This window comes from Hibiscus syriacus, unplaced genomic scaffold (genome assembly GCF_006381635.1).
Source record: "Hibiscus syriacus cultivar Baekdansim isolate YM2019G1 unplaced genomic scaffold, ASM638163v2 tig00116995_pilon, whole genome shotgun sequence".
In the NCBI taxonomy this organism is placed as follows: Eukaryota; Viridiplantae; Streptophyta; class Magnoliopsida; order Malvales; family Malvaceae; genus Hibiscus; species Hibiscus syriacus.
The window spans coordinates 64,445-81,416 of NW_024063511.1; the positions used below are offsets into that span (position 1 = coordinate 64,445).

A 16,972-nucleotide genomic window follows, 5' to 3' on the forward strand; every position below is an offset into this window, starting at 1 on the left:
GATTTTAGCGCGTAACAACAAATATCACCAAGATGCAAAACCAGGCGTTGGCACTACGTGGAACCAAAACTGAAGATCTTGTCGGAAGAATCTCCCCACCTCATCATTATTCATTAACTGCATGAAAGAAAAGCTCCACGTATCTTTTTTCATGCAAATTATATTATATATATAGATATATCCTTCCAGACAAAATTAACAATGGCGAAACCCACACTCTTAGCAGCTTCCTTAATGATTACTCTTTCTATGGTTGCCGTTGCAGCTGCTTCCCTCTCCGCCTCTCCGGGTGGCAAGTACTCCGAACACAAAAGAACCAAAGGCCTCAGCCATTGAGAGAAATTCTTGAGGGAAAGCTGCCGGAGAGTGAGGGATGACAGCTGCCGTCCACGGCTGCTGTTATGCTGCGGGGAATTAGAGCGGATCCAGGCGCAACGGTTATGCAAGGTGGTAAGGCAGCTGGTGAAGAGACAGCTGGACGATTACAGAGATAAAGGAATGCGAGAAATGTTGCAGAAGGCAAGAAACTTGCCGGCTCTGTGCCGCATGGGAATCGGGCGCTGTGACATTCGAGTTCCGGTTCCACAGTCTTGGTTTACTAATTTTGGCCGTGTGATTAAATCTTAATGTTTTTAGATTACCTCTGCCATATCCGGTTTCTCCTCGGATTTTGATTGCAATATCACAGTTGCAGTTTCAATAATATTTTGATTCGAATACCTTCTAATATACTTACAAAATAATCCTTATAAATGTATATATATGTAAGTATCCTATTGAGCTTGGATCCTTTCCCCTTCAGTGGATCTATATTCTTTTGTTTTTTAATCAAGAGTTACTAGACCAATCATAATCTTGATACACTACGTTAATTTGGCCATCATCATCGGCCAAAAGATGTGGCAGAAGCCCCGACTGCGTTGAATCCAAGTATTTCATTACCCATTTTAGGGTTTCTTTCTGTCGTCCAAAATCTTCATTATACCTGCAATATAAATAGTTAGTTAGTTAGTTAGTTAGAGATTACTTTAAACGAATATATTTTTTTTAAATCATGTTTCATTTATATTTATTTATTTATTTTTTAAAATGTTTATTTTCGATTTATTTAATATTTATGAACATCTTTAAATAATCTTCATTTAAAGTTAGTCTTTATATTTTATTAGTGTGAGAATATATTGGTCAAATTACACTAGTAGTCCTTAAAGTTATTAAACTTCACGGTTTAAACTCTTTAAAGTTTAAAGCAATAGGAGAACGGCCCGGTAAAGGAGCTTAAAGTTTATTTGTTTATTAAACAAATATAAAATATTAATTCATATTAATTTATTTAATTTAATAAAAGAACATTATATGACTAATTCATTATTTCGAATATTTTATTTATTTCTACCTCTAATTCATATTAGAAATCGTGGTATATTGGTTTGGTGGAAGAAAGGAAACAAAAGAACGTACCATTTGATGATTCGAGTTAAATAAATAGTCCTGGAGTTCACATTAAACCGTATTGCTCCTCTCTGGAAATATTCCGTCGCAGCACATATCAACTCATTTTCAACGCCGTCAGCTGTGAAAAACCTCACCGCCGGGCTTGATCTTGTCCCATTGCATAAACCAAAATGTATCAAGGGGTTCACTTTCGTCGGAACCAGCTGTCATTTCAATCTAAAATATTAAATAAAAAAAGTACTCAAAAAAATCTAAAAATATTTGTATCTGACGTTCATCACGGTGGTACCTCTAAGCGGCGGTCACCTTTGCTAAAGGGTCGGATGAAGGAATAAGGAGAGGTGCGATTGTGTCGGAGAGTACCGTTGACGATGGTGTTAAGGGAGTAAGGGTATCCGCCGACGCCGTAGAGAAACTCGTTAAAAAAGACTTTTATCTAATATTCTAGGATGTCCAATGCTGATCACGGTATGAATGGCCATGGCGTTGTGTAAGTTTAAGAAGAAGGTCAGCCTTTCCTTTGGAGTCAGTAATTTCATATTCACTCTTTGCAAATCTCGAGCCTCGTTTAAGTATCTGCAATCACAAGGTATAGAAAAATCATTGCATCGCTGTTAAAAGAAATTGAAAATTCAAGTCCGTGTCTAGAATGAAAAATATGTCTCATCCTAATCTAAAAATAATACATTAATTAGGCTTTACATATTTAGAGATAAGTATTATAATATTTTTCTATCTATTTTTTCAATTAATCTTCTATTTTAACAAATAAAAAATTATATATATATATATATATATTTTTTTTTTATGGTCCATCAGATACAATTTTTTATCTCAAAATCAAATTGAATTGAATTTCAGGTTAAATAAAATTTTCTTAAACTTGAATCGAATTAGATGATAGATAAAAGAATATCATACACGAGTTACGTTCGAATGAACTAAAAATCCAACCTGATTTGACCCATGATCATCCCTATAGGATCCTCTCATTTTCTCTCGATTTATTTTTTTCCAGTCAAATTATATTGTAAATTTTTTAACATAACCAAAACAAAATTTAAATTACGATCTCTAACAAAGTATATATAATACGATGAATGATATATATTCAATGAGTTATCAATTCAATCGTACATTTAAATAGTAGTATCTATAAAAAAAATGTATGGCAGCAGACAAAGAATAAGAAAACCTGCGGAATTCTTCACTTTTGTCAATGGCATGATAATTAACATGCAGCCTATTATTCGATGCATAAGTTTCCAGAACGGCAAACAGTAACTTGGAAAGCCTATCGGCAAGAAAAGATGCTGATTTTGGCTCTCAATCGTGGGTTGAAACTCGAAAATTGAAGCATCCCATTATAAATGGCTCGTGTTCCAGGAATCTATTAGAAGTGATTTTTTTTTTGTAAAAGCGTACTTTGTATTAAAAATAATGCAAAGTACAACACCTCCTAGACCTCGTTAAAAAACATATCTATCCCTAAATGGAGGAAAAAGAATGAACTAAGAGGTGGAAAAGAATAAAATCAAGGATACCACAGAGCAACAAACAATTCGCAACCCTAACCACACAAAAACTCATATAAAACACCCATACCTACTGAACGTTACACAAGACCTTGACATTCATCGACACTCAACCCAATCGCACAATAAACAACCAAAAAATCCCAGAAGACCCGATGGAAGAATAATCAGCGAATACTCTCAAAGAACACGACCCTGGACTTCACACAATCCTAGACAATCAAACACCAACCTCAAAAACAAATCTCGAGTAACCCCAAATTAACCGTGTCACTCATTTCCAACTAACACATCCCATCTTTTTTTCAAATCAGAATCATATAGCGAACTACCAGATAATTCAGAGGAATTTAGATCAGATTTCAGCAATTTTAATCTCTTCAACGCTCGATCTCTTTTATTTTTCTCAGCTTTCGAAAGAAATTTGTCTTGAATATCCAATAGCGAGCCAAATTTCTTCTGTTTCCTAATCAACCTGTTGGTCAACACCTGCTCGAAACTCAAACTCTCAAGAAGCCTTAGATTATCGGAATTTGACTTGGGCTGCCAAGGATATGCTTCTGAACTTGGGACCGAGCACCCAAAAATATTGGCCAAGGCCCTGCTCGCCAACCCATCAAAAGAATCACTTGGAAAAACCACCGCCTTGCCTCCTAAACTAACACCCAAATCCTTGCCTTTCACGCGCATTATATTATAATTTATCAAAGCATTTTGATAGCCTCTCCACTGACACAAAGAAAAGTGTGCCCTAGCCCCATACCACATTATCTTGGATTTGGAATAAAAAAGACCCATGCTATTATTAAAATCCCTTTTCACTAACCCATCAAAAGGCACAACCGGACAAACTTACGCGTTGTCTTCTATGGCAGTAGACAACTCCACCTCAGCGCCCATGAGGCCACTACAAACTGCCTCCAAAGCATTAGAAGCATCACATCTCTAACACCGTAAAACATGCATATTAACCCCATAACGCACTGCCTAGGGTTCTGAATATTGAGCCCATAACTCTTCACAACGAGGACCAATACCAGCTTCCTCCGTAATAGGACACCTCGAACCACCACCAACGGTCGAGCAATCGAGAAAATCTCAAACCTCTTCTTAACTAGTCTCCATATGTGTGTTAGCACGAAAAGATTGAGTAGACGTACCAACACCAACCTCCAACTTGGGAGACTTTTCTGATGAGACCTCAACAATCTCCTCCACGATGGAAGCCGGAGAAGCAATATCCCAAGCCATCAAAGACGAATATTCCCAAACAGAATCTGGGCCAAAACAAGGTTCAAACTCAGAAACAAAAACTGACACAATCCTTTCTCCAACTACCAAATCGATTGATTCTTCCACTCGAGCTTTGCATTTTATTATAATATGAAACAGAGCCCTATCAAACGATCCGGGATTAAGGGTCCCTTCCTCAATGAAGATGAGTTCTCCCCATTTCTTTGCAATGTTTCTGAAAGTGGAATGGCTCCACACAAACGGAGGTATCCCCCTACAAGATAGCCATGCTCGAAGACTGCAACACTGAAAATTCTCCGACCATACTTCCACTTTGTCAAAGCAATTTTTCAATGCTTCAGACTGGTTAAGAAGAGTATGATCCCTACTCTCTTCATCTTCAAAAATGATTAAAATTGTTAAACCGCTTAACCTCATAATTTTTGGGCCTAATATTCCTTCCTTGTGCATAATAGCGACCATGTCTTTCATTTTCATAAATTTTTTACACCACCCTACCAGACTATCTCTAAGTGTAACTAGCTTATCCTCATCAACAACACCGACGATGGGAGCCTGAGAAAAACTATCCACCACCATTTTATTCTTAGCCTCACCCCGATTTGGACCCGAAGACTTCTTTCTCCAAAAAAGCTTCTCGAGGTTGAAATCTCGCCATGAAGACTCGAACTTTATTACCTTGAATTATTGATCTATCGGCACAAATGATGGCCTTCCTCGCATCCTCCAATCTGGTAAAACGAACGAAACCAAACCTACTATCTCCCTTACTTCTTTTATTAGGGATGAAAGAATCGACCACCTCGCCGTATTTATCGAAAATTATCCGAAGACCTAGATGATGAATAAACTCTGGAATGTTAAAGATGATCACCGTAACACAATTTCTCCTTCTTCAAATTCATTTTCTCTGTTCCAAAATCAAACAAAATAAGTAATTATATTCTAAAATTTTAAAAATAATTCAATTAATCAAAATCAAATCTACCAATATTAAGTTAATTAATTTGTTTAAGTCAATTGTGCTTAAGTCAGATTATCAATTAGGTTTTGAATTAATCACTGATATCCGATTTATTGACCGACTAATCCAGATCGGGTACTGCAGAGGCGAGGGTGATCCTCCCAACCCAGTTTGCTCCATTCGCAAACGCCAGGATTCAAACTTCTAACCTTGCTTAAGGGACCTAGTGCCTCATCCCACTAGACCAACTAGTTGTTGGTTCATATATTATAATTTATATATATGTTTTGATTTTTTTTCAATCATTTATATATAAGATTATCATTTAATATAATGAGAGCAAATAAAAATTCAAAAGTGAACCGTATTGATGTTAGTTATCCTATTTAGAATTTATAATTTATGAGTATAAACTTTAAAATTTGGAATTCAGAGTTTAAACTTTAGGATCATTTAAAATATATCATATGACATTCAAATAATTATATTTATGAGCTTTAAATTTTATGTAATTTGTTTATCAAATAATTTCACAATGCATACTGATTTTTTAAGTGAATTTCAAATTTATATGTTGAAAATTCTCAAAGACTTTTTAATAACTTTTTTATTACTACGTGACCCATTACATTTTAGGTATCGAAATGATAATAGGTACTAAAATGATAAAATGGACAACTTTGAGAGTTGAATATAAAATTAAGCCAATAAAAACAGAACAAATTCTCTATATAGAAAACGAAACATATTTGCATAAGAGAATTTACCCTGTGTCTGCCAGTCTAGACGATCAATAATGGCTTCCAACAAATGAACGCCAGAGAAGCAATTCCCCATCATTTTCATCCTAAGCAACCGATCTTGAATAGGCAAACTCCGGCGCTCCTTCCGGGCATCTCTCTCCGACCAACTCCTTCAGCTTCGCTTCGTATTCACCACTCTCTTTCAACTCATTCAATGCCGCCAATCCGCCAAACCACTTGTCGTTAAAGAAAATCTGGGGTGTCTCCGAACTCCCCGTTCTCTTGTTCAGTTCCTTCTCCCTTTTGGGGAACACGTCGATGTTGATCTCGACGTACACGAGCCCTTTCTCTCTGAAGAACTGCCGGACGGCGGTGTAATCTTTTTCGTTCGATCTCGTGAAAACTAATATCTGGCCTCTTAATTGGAGGCCGAGCCGTCCGGCTTCGGTTTTCAATTTACTATGACTTTGACTTCCCGGATTTTGAACTCCGTCACCTCGAAGTTCAACAAATCGTCTTTCACGACGAGGTCGTTGTTCTCTTCTTTTAGAGATGACAAGCTTCTCACGGTTGCCGCCGAGAGACTGTTGCTTCGATCATTTATGTATTTGTCTACGGAAGGTATGGTTTCCGCGATGGATAACGATTGTGAACGTTCCACTTTCGGCGGCGACGGTGGCGGATCGAGTTTCGGGAAGGGAGCTTGTGGTTTAATATCCTTATCGTTATATTCTTGGATTCCTTTGGTTTCGGGGATTTTGATCGAATTTGAAGTGGATTCTTCTTTTTCTTCTCCCGGGGGCTTAGTCTCCTCTTTCTCTTCATTGCTCTTTTCGATCTCGACAACAACGAAGTCTCCGCCGTCTTGATCACCCGACACGGCGGTTCGTTTCGCTTCGCCGCCATTTTCACCTCCATTTTTACAAATACATTTCTTAAAAAAGCCTTCGTCCATAATATTTCTAAATTTTATTGAAATAAACCCATAAGGTTTTAAAGCCTAAGAAATGAAATCAATGTACTCAAATGAGAAAGAACCCATTGTTTGAAATTGGTGCCTATTAGGCTCATCTCACTATGAAAACAAACATACTAAGCATAGTTTATTGAGTATAAAAGAAGGAAATAAGAAAACACAATAAGGCCTCAAGATTATATAGCTTTTGTTTTGGGCTACATCCCATCCTCCATTATCTAGTTGGGACTAATAATGATAAACTATCGAAATTGTCATTTTTACTTCATAAGTATTCTTTTTTGATCGCTAGATTTTTAAAAATAATATTTTAGTCATTGATATTACCGTTTTATAATAATTTCATCATTGGGGCGTTAAACATCATTAATTTGATGACATAACATATTAGTAAAAGGGGTAAATTTTTAATTTTATATTTGAACGTTAGATAAAATATTAATTTAACCCTTAAATTATATATAAAATATCAAATTGATGTTTAAATTTTATATAAAATATCAATTTAATGCTTAAATTTTAAATAAAAAATTAATTTGATGTTTATACTTTAGATAAAATATTTATTTAATCTATAAATCCAGCTAAAATCTCTTGCAATCGATTGTCCATCACGACCGATCATTGTCAATAAATTCAAAGATACTTTTGCCAAGCGTTAGGAAGGATACGATAACTATATAGAATGATTTCATTTCTCTATAACAAAATAATAGGAATTTATTGACTTCTGATAGATAGTAAAAATGTTAAAAACATGTGACTTGATCGATACCATTTAAATAATTAAATGATTTGATTAATAAAATTAAAAGATCAATTGTCAGATTAAAATACGCACATAGTTAAATACCACGAGATTAATTTACTCATATATTTAATACCCAAGCCAATCAAAATTTGATAAATTAGAATAATGTTCAATGATGATTTTGTAGTGGCAACTTAAAATTTATTTATGAAATATTATAATAACCTGAAAAGTTGAATTAATTAAGAAATCAAAAGTTTTAGATTTCATTTTATATTAGTAAAAGATCAAATGATCTTCAAATTCAGATATATTTATAAACAATCTTCGTAGTGGATATACTCATAGTTTCATTAGACTTGTGGATGGGGAGATAAAAAAAAGTGGGATTTCACTATTTTATTAAAGGTGAATTATATTAATAGTTATTATTTAACTTTTAAGATGTTTTCATTTGATCATTAAAATCGGGAAAAGAATTCACTGCAGTTACTATTGTTAAGAAGTTTTGTATTTTTTGTCACTTAATTGTTAAATCATTAGCAATAACTGATGTAAAATTTTCAAAAATTCTAAAAGTTCTTGCAAACATCACTCGTTCTTCCGCCATCATTTTTGTTGTGTTTGATGGTTTCTCCGATCAAAAAGATTATCGAATTACTTCTATTCTTCTTCTCTTTCTTTATTCTAGTTTAAACATGTCGGAAAACTTTCCAGTTATTCCAATTCTCAATTGAAACCGAAAGTTAGAACTTTTTTATCCTTTATTTTTAATAGTCTAATCAACTTAAAATCAAACTATGTTAATCTTATGGTCAAATGAAATATTCTCTCGATTAGATTAATCGATGGTCGCTCTGTTCATCAAAAAGTTTACCTTTATGGCGGTTATCAATTTGAAACCTCGAGTTTTTTTTCTTCTTTTTTGTAGGTGAATACTTAAATATGCCACATCAATTTTTTCTTAACGGTAACTAACGAGAGTTACTGTAATGTAAACATTGTAATGTAAATTTTAGAATTTTATTAACTAAAGTAAAAGTACCTTAAAAGTTTAGTGACCATCAATTTAATTTACCCTTTTAGATATAGTAATCTAATATCAAACCCCACATTCTTTGCTTTTTTAAGCTGATAACTGATCCTTGGAAAATATAATAATTTTCTTTCGTCTCTTCTAAAACGAAGAGGGATAAGACTAATGTATCAACAATGTTAGTTGACATAGACTATTAATTAATATAACATGAGATATTAAATTATCCAAGTAAACTTAGTGATTTAAATTTTAATATTGTTAAGAGAGATTTTTTTTAATATAAATAATTATTCTTATTAAAAATTAAAAATATTTAAAATTATAATAAGGGTTTATAATTATCGTAAACTAAATATATAATTTTTTCATTTTCTTATAACATTGAAACTAGTCAATTTATATCATACAAAAACCATACATAGAAAATAGTAAAAACTCAATCAAAAGATTTGAACAAAAATACATATAAATAAATTTGACAATATCGACAAACAAATCACAAAAAGAGATTAAGTTATTCAAAGACCACCGAGAACCACAAATCAAAGTTAAATATTATGAGAAACTATCTACGAACACAAGATCACATATCCATAGTATGAAATATCAACATGATTATAAATAAGGAACATCTTGAACAATTATGGTATCGACAAATCCAACTCTGAGAAAACGTAAAATAAAAAAGAATGACTAAATGACCGAGAAAGAAGACAAAAAATATGCTACAAAAGTTGAATTATTCTTATTAAAAAAACTAAAATAACAAAGAAAAAAAAGAATCAAATGTCTACAATCATCATCAAAACCAATGTCATTATCAGGTAAATAAAGTAAAAAAAAATTATATGATATATAGAAAAACAACACAAACCCTAAAGAAAAATATGAGAGGGCGGCTAGGGTTCCGTTGAGAGAGAAAATTGAATTTAAAGAATTCTTATAATAAATTTTAACAGTGTTTAATCTAAATTAATTAATTATTAATAATTATATTAGAAAACAATGTTAATGGTGGGTTAATTTAGATGGTTGGCCAACTAGTGGTGGGTCAAATATTTTTCTAAATACTACTATGATAGAAAAATATTTTTCTTGATAATTTGAAAAATAATAAATAAATGCACATAATGGGTTTCATATTTTGTGCTTAATGCTCCATCATTGTAACATTTGGACAACACTTAGGGATGGCATGGGACCCATATTTGATAAGTTTTAATCCGACTCGATTCGATCGAAATCGAGTCATATAAAATCTTTTTAAAAAAATTCAGGTTTAAGTCAAGTCGGTTTGGATTTTTTAGATGTTGTGTTCAGGTCAGGTTTGAGTTTGGGTTTAAGGTGAAAATTACTTAACTTGACCCGATCCGAGAAAAACATATAATTTTATCTTTATATTTAGGGATAATTACTATAATGGCTTCTATATATTATTTTTTCAATTAAGTATATATTTTTATTGAATAAAAATAATATTTTTAATAAATATATTATTTCGAGTCTAGTCAAGTCAGATTCAAATTTTATATAAAAAAATCAGGTTAGATTGAGAGTGTATATTTCTCGAGTCGAGTTGGAGAATATATGATTTTTAGGTCAAGTCAATTGACCAAAAATCTGACCGACCCGTACCGTACCCATCCCTAACAGCACTATAATTAACATATAATAGTAAACTATCGCAATGACGGGTCCACATTATCTCGAGGGACAGACTTGTTTCTAAGATTAATAGCTTGGGATAAACATAAAATTTAGACCTTTAATAATAAATATAAAAAATAAATTATAAAAACACAAAAAAAACAAATAATTTTATTTCTAAATTATTTTCTTTATTACGTTTAATAAACCATATAATAAATACATTAACTTTTAAATAGAAATATCAATTAATTTTATTAAACACCAAACTAATCCCACAAAAAAACACGACCCTTTTTTAAGAGGGCACATGTTCCATTTCAACCATCTATTTCTTGTCAAAAAATAATAAAAAGATAATTAAGTGAAATGTAAAAAAATAATTAAAAAATACCACATCAATATTACTATTTTTTTTAATAATAGATAATAAATAAAATGTAATGTTAAATATAATTTTTTTTAAAAATAATTAGATGACGAAACCAGAAATAAAATAATAGATGAGTGATTAAATAAATAATTTATCCCTTTTTAATTATACGTGGATTTCATAATTTTGAGCCTTAGGCGTAAGAGAATTCTGGGCAGGTGCCTCTCCTGTCCTGACTCAATTACAAGTCTATCGAGTTTATAAAATTTAAATTTTTTTCAATTAATTATCTATTTTATTGATAGTGTTCATTTTAAAATTTTATTTGGATACACTCATTCAAAAAATTTATATTATTAATGTATGTGTGTCCACCTTATAAATATTTTTAATTCATTTACCAAAATATGGCCTCGCCACTACATTTTAATATAATTATAAATATTTTAAAAAAATAGGCTCGTCTATTTGTTCAACATCTTGAATTTCTAGAACCAAAACCATCATATTCAATAGTTGACAACTTGACAGGATGAAATAATTAGAGCATATTCCCTCCTCGACGTCATACGCAAACCATTGCAGCCTTTCTTGAAACGAAATTTGAATCCCCAAACGTCAACTAAATCCATTTTCTTAAACGCCAGTCAACTATTGCCTTTATAACTCTATTTTGCCCATATTTTTAAATCACAAGTTGCAAATATATAAAAAATTATGATTTATTCATTTAAAAAAAATAATTTGGGATTATTATAAAATTATATCTATTTAAAATATTTTTTAATCATCGACAATGCATGTATATCATGTAAATGTAACTATTTGGAGCGAATAATACATTAAATAATATTTTTTATTAACGTCAATACATATTTTAGTGATAGTTTATAAATTTTATCACTAATATTTTTTTTTCACTTATTTTGTAATTAAAATTAAAAGTTTTCAATTCACTCATTAATTTTTTTATTTACTTCTATTTTAATCATTCGAGTGTTAAATTATAAATGAAAGGATGATACATCAATCATGTGTCGATGTAAATTGTTTTTTATTGACATAAAATTCATGTGTCATTCACGTAACTTTTTTTCTATTATCTTTTCGTCCAAATTTAAAAGTTTTATAATTTTATTAATTGCATATCATGTAAACATTGTCTCATTGTCTCTAACTACTCTATCGGTTTAAATTTTACTTAAATAATTTTAAAACTCATAATACTCAATCCTAAACTCAAAACTCGTAAAACTCTAAACCACAATGATCAATAGAATCTATCATTCGATCAGTGTGAAATTAAAATATACAACTCGTTTCCTCTTTTGCCTCTCGAACGTTAAAATTTAAAATAAGAATATTAAGTTATAATGTTATCGAGTATTTAATCATCGAGTGGTCAAAATATAAATAAATTAAAATTTTAAGAAATAAATTAATTTTTTTTTAAAATTAAACCATTAAATAAAAATAAAAGAAGTAATTTAATCATTAAAACTGAATCGAGTCAATAGTATTACTCCTTAATTCTATGAAGTCAGAGCTATTTCCAATAATAATAATAATAAGATTAGTCAGAAATTAAGAAGACTTTTTTCTTTAATAAATGCGCAAGGGAAACCTGTGACCTGACCGGCCATCACCGGTCAAACCACCGCTTCACCGGTATACCGTTTTATTAGACCACGAGGTCAGAACCGTACGAACGTTAGCCTGGGCAAAAAAGAAAAAAAAAAAGCCAATCCTCATCTGTCCATTCACAATTCAATTCTGCTTTCCATCTGCCAACTGCATTTTTGGCGCAAAAGAACCAAAGCTAAAGGCAAAGCAAAGCCTCCCTCTTTCATTCATTTTTGCAACCATTTTTTGCCTTATCTCTTTGCTTTTCATCTTTCATTTTCTTCTCCTTTGCAAAAGGTTTTGCTTGTTTTTCAATTAAAGTTTCAATCTTCTTTGTTACCCTCCACCTTGGGTTTTCTTTGTTCTTGCCGTTTCCTTTGTTAATATGGGTGTTCATGAGTGTTGGGTTATGGTTTTTGTTCTTGTGTTCTTGTTCCAAGCTCAATTGTTCAACTCACAGAACTTGACTTGCAATCAAAACGACTGGATTTCTCTCCAGGGTTTTATGAGCAATTTAACAACAAAATTTGAAAGTTGGTCGACAAATTCATCAGCTGATTGTTGTGACTGGGAAGGGATCACCTGTGATCCTCCATCTTCCGGTAGAGTTATCAAGTTGGAACTTTCCGGGAAAAGATTATCCGGGAAAATATCTGATTCTTTAGCTGGTTTGGATCAGCTAAAAACTCTCAATCTCTCCCACAATTTCCTTAAATACACACTTCCTCAGTCTTTGTTTCATTTGCCGAATTTGGAGCAACTTGACTTGAGCTATAACGATTTCTCCGGACAAATCCCAGAAAGCATCAACCTTCCTTCAATTCAATTCCTTGAAATGTCTTCCAATTTGATGGATGGTTCCCTTCCTTCACATATATGTGCTAATTCTACTCGGATTCGGTACCTTAGTTTAGAAGTGAACTATTTCTCTGGTAATATTCCACCGGGGCTTGGAACTTGTTCTTCCTTGGAGCAACTTTCTCTTGGCATGAATGATCTCACTGGTGAGATAGCAGAAGACATCTTTCAGCTTCAAAATTTGAGCCTTTTGGAGCTTCAAAATAACAGATTTGATGGGAAGCTCAGTCCTGGTATGGCTAATCTCTCTAAACTTGTTCGTTTAGATATTTCTTCGAATAATTTTTCTGGAGATATCCCGGATGTGTTCAGTCAGCTTTTGAGTTTTCAGTATCTTGTTGCTCATTCGAATCAGTTTACTGGTGGAATTCCCAGTTCATTGTCCAATTCTCCAACCATTAGTTTGTTGAATTTGAGGAACAATTCATTTGAGGGTCCTATAGTTCTTAATTGTTCAGCTATGGTTGCTTTGAACTCTCTTGATTTAGCTACCAATAAGTTTTCTGGTCCCGTGCCTGATAATCTTCCCTTGTGTAGACAATTGGAAAATATCAATCTTGCAAAGAATAAGTTCAGTGGCCAAGTCCCTGAGAGCTTCAGAGAATTCCATAGCCTCTCTTATATCTCCTTCTCGAATTCGAGCATCCGAAATCTGTCCTCTGCTCTTCGAATTCTGAATCAGTGTAGGAACCTGACTACTTTGGTCCTCACCCTGAATTTCCCCGATGAAACGTTGCCCGATGATCCCGATCTGCATTTCGAGAAGTTGAAGGTTTTGGTTATCGCAAACTGTCGACTTAAAGGTTCGATTCCTCGGTGGTTGAGAAATAGCACTGCTTTGCAGTTGTTGGATTTATCATGGAACCATTTGGCTGGAGAAATTCCACCATGGGTTGGAAGCTTTAGTGATCTGTTTTACTTGGACTTGTCGAACAATTCGTTTACCGGAGAGATCCCGAAGAGTTTAACTGAATTACCTAGCCTCATTTATCGAGATATCTCATTGGAGGAGCCTTCACCGGATTTTCCTTTCTTCATGAAAAGGAATGAAAGTGCGAGAGGATTGCAGTATAATCAGATTTGGAGCTTTCCTCCAACACTTGACTTTGGTCTCAACTCTCTTAGTGGACCAATTTGGCCACAGTTTGGGAATCTGAAAAAGCTTCATGTGTTTGATTTGAAGCTGAATAATTTCTCTGGACCGATTCCGGAAAATCTATCCGGGATGACCAGCTTGGAGATGCTCGATTTATCGCATAATGACTTATCCGGGACCATACCACCTTCACTGCAAAGTCTCAGTTTTCTGTCCGTCTTTAACGTTGCCAATAATCGGCTTTATGGGAAGATTCCTTCGGGGGGTCAATTTCCTACATTTCCGAGCTCAAGCTTTGAAGGGAACAATCTTTGTGGTGAGCACTGGTCCCATTGTCAAGATGCTACTACTAGCAAAGATCCCGATGAATCCCCGCAAAGATCAAGGAGGAACATAGATATCATCATTGGAATGGTTGTTGGAATCTTTTTCGGGACAGTTTTCGTGCTCGGCATTATTCTTGTGATTGTGTTGCGTGCGAATAATCGCAATGAGGTTGATCCCGAGAAAGAGGATGCTGACTCGAATGATGAAGATCCCGAAGAAACCGGTTCAAGGCTAGTTGTCCTCTTCCAAAATATGGAAACCTGCAAAGAACTCTCCATTGACGACCTTTTGAAATCGACCGAAGATTTTGACCAAGCCAACATCATCGGTTGTGGGGGTTTCGGTCTGGTTTACAGAGGCATCCTCCCCGATGGTCGTAAGGTTGCCATTAAACGGCTTTCAGGTGATTGCGGTCAGATTGATAGAGAATTCCATGCCGAAGTCGAAGCACTTTCGAGAGCTCAACATCCAAATCTTGTCCATCTACAAGGGTACTGCATGCATAGAAGTGACCGGCTGTTAATATATTCTTACATGGAAAATGGCAGTTTGGACTATTGGTTGCATGAGAAGGTCGACGGACCGTCTTCGCTTGACTGGGAAACGAGGCTGCAAATTGCACAAGGTGCAGCCAGGGGTCTAGCTTACTTACACCAGTCATGCGAGCCTCATATTCTGCACAGAGATATAAAGTCGAGCAACATTCTTTTAGACGAAAATTTCGAAGCACACCTAGCGGATTTTGGTCTTGCAAGGCTCATACTTCCTTATGATACCCATGTAACCACTGATCTTGTAGGTACATTAGGTTACATTCCTCCCGAGTACGGTCAAGCTTCCGTCGCTTCCTACAAAGGCGATGTGTACAGTTTCGGGGTCGTGCTTCTGGAGCTTATGACCGGAAAAAGGCCCATGGATATGTGCAAGCCGAAAGGATGCCGGGATTTGATCTCTTGGGTGATTCACATGAAGATGGAACATAAGGAGACTGAAGTTTTTGATTCATATATCTACGACAAGCAGCATGAAAAGGAAATGTTACAGGTTCTCGATATTGCATGCCTTTGTTTAAGCGAAAGTCCGAAAGTTCGGCCTACGACACAGGAGCTGGTTTCTTGTCTAGACAAGGTCGACATCGGCAGCTAGCTGGGCAAAGCAACGACAGAAAACTTCGGTTTTTCATAGTAATACACTATCGTATTGTAAATATTACTTTCTGATTTTGGAGGGATCTAACAGAAGCAACACAATTTTTGTAACTAACTTTCGTACAAGTTTTCACATTCAAAGTTGGTTTCTTGCTTTGGGAGATGATCGAATGCTTGGTTCCACAATGTAATATAAAGTAAAATTCGATTTGAAATATAAAGTTAGATATTTTACTCTGTTACTTGGACAAGCGGTTGAGTGTCGGATTCAAAGGTTCATGTTCGATACATGTGTTTGAATATGTGCCGGACACTCGGGTTTGGGGTGTTCCATCTCCTAATAGGAACTGGCAAACGAGAATACTAACTGAACTGGAAAAACATTGGATTATGTGTTTCAAGAACATTGTTAACAAGTTTTTATCCTGTTGCAATAATCGTGTAAGCAAACTCGAACTCACGTTATCATGCATATTACGATAATAATAATAATAGCCAAACGGACACTCAGTTGATCATTTCTCTTATTTTTAAAATATCAAAATAGTACAAATTAAATACAATTTATTTTAAAAAAACAAAACTAAACCAAACTGTTATCACTTAGCAGCCATAGTTTCACTAGCATTTGGTTGCGCAATACCATCAAATTAGACCACAAAATTGTTTGAAAAAATCAGACCATTTGACATTTTATTAAGAGCAATTTCTTGGTCGATAGGGTGGAAAAGAAGCAACTTCTTGGTTCACCGTACATTTGTAATAACATTTTTTTTTTTGTAATTTTTGTTTCTTTCTTCGGCAAGTTTTATTGCAGGCCAACTACCTATTTTATGACATTAACGGGTTTGACATTCAATGTTATTTGGACTGGTCACCTTCTATAAAGTTTATATATTTTTAATATTTTATATCGGATATTAATATAGCATGAAAGTGCAAATTCTTCAAATATACATAAAAAACTAAACATATAACTATCAGACTTGTATATATTGTTTATTATATATATCAATTCAATCGAATCTAATCAAGTGGGCTCAAACAATTCAATTTTTTTTTTATCTTGAACATGTTTTCTGGCTTTAAACATAAATCTAAATCAAACTCGAGCCCTAATTTTGAATCGAACTCACATAAAGCACAATTTGACTCGATTAAACCAAAATTCAAAATACAACTA

The 16,972-nt window shown here is 33.7% G+C and overlaps 1 protein-coding gene across 1 annotated transcript; it reads left to right on the top strand.

Annotated features, from left to right (window-relative positions):
• The first annotated feature begins 12,447 nt into the window (after positions 1-12,447).
• Positions 12,448-15,957, top strand: LOC120193396 (phytosulfokine receptor 1-like). The gene has a single exon (XM_039195902.1). The coding sequence runs from the start codon at positions 12,746-12,748 to the stop codon at positions 15,785-15,787; it is 3,042 nt and encodes a 1,013-aa protein (XP_039051833.1). The 5' UTR covers positions 12,448-12,745; the 3' UTR covers positions 15,788-15,957.
• Positions 15,958-16,972: the final 1,015 nt, after the last annotated feature.

Coding starts and splice junctions, on each gene's coding strand:
- LOC120193396 (XM_039195902.1), top strand. CDS start 12,746: ATGGGTGTTCATGAGTGTTGGGTTATGGTTTTTGTTCTTGTGTTCTTG.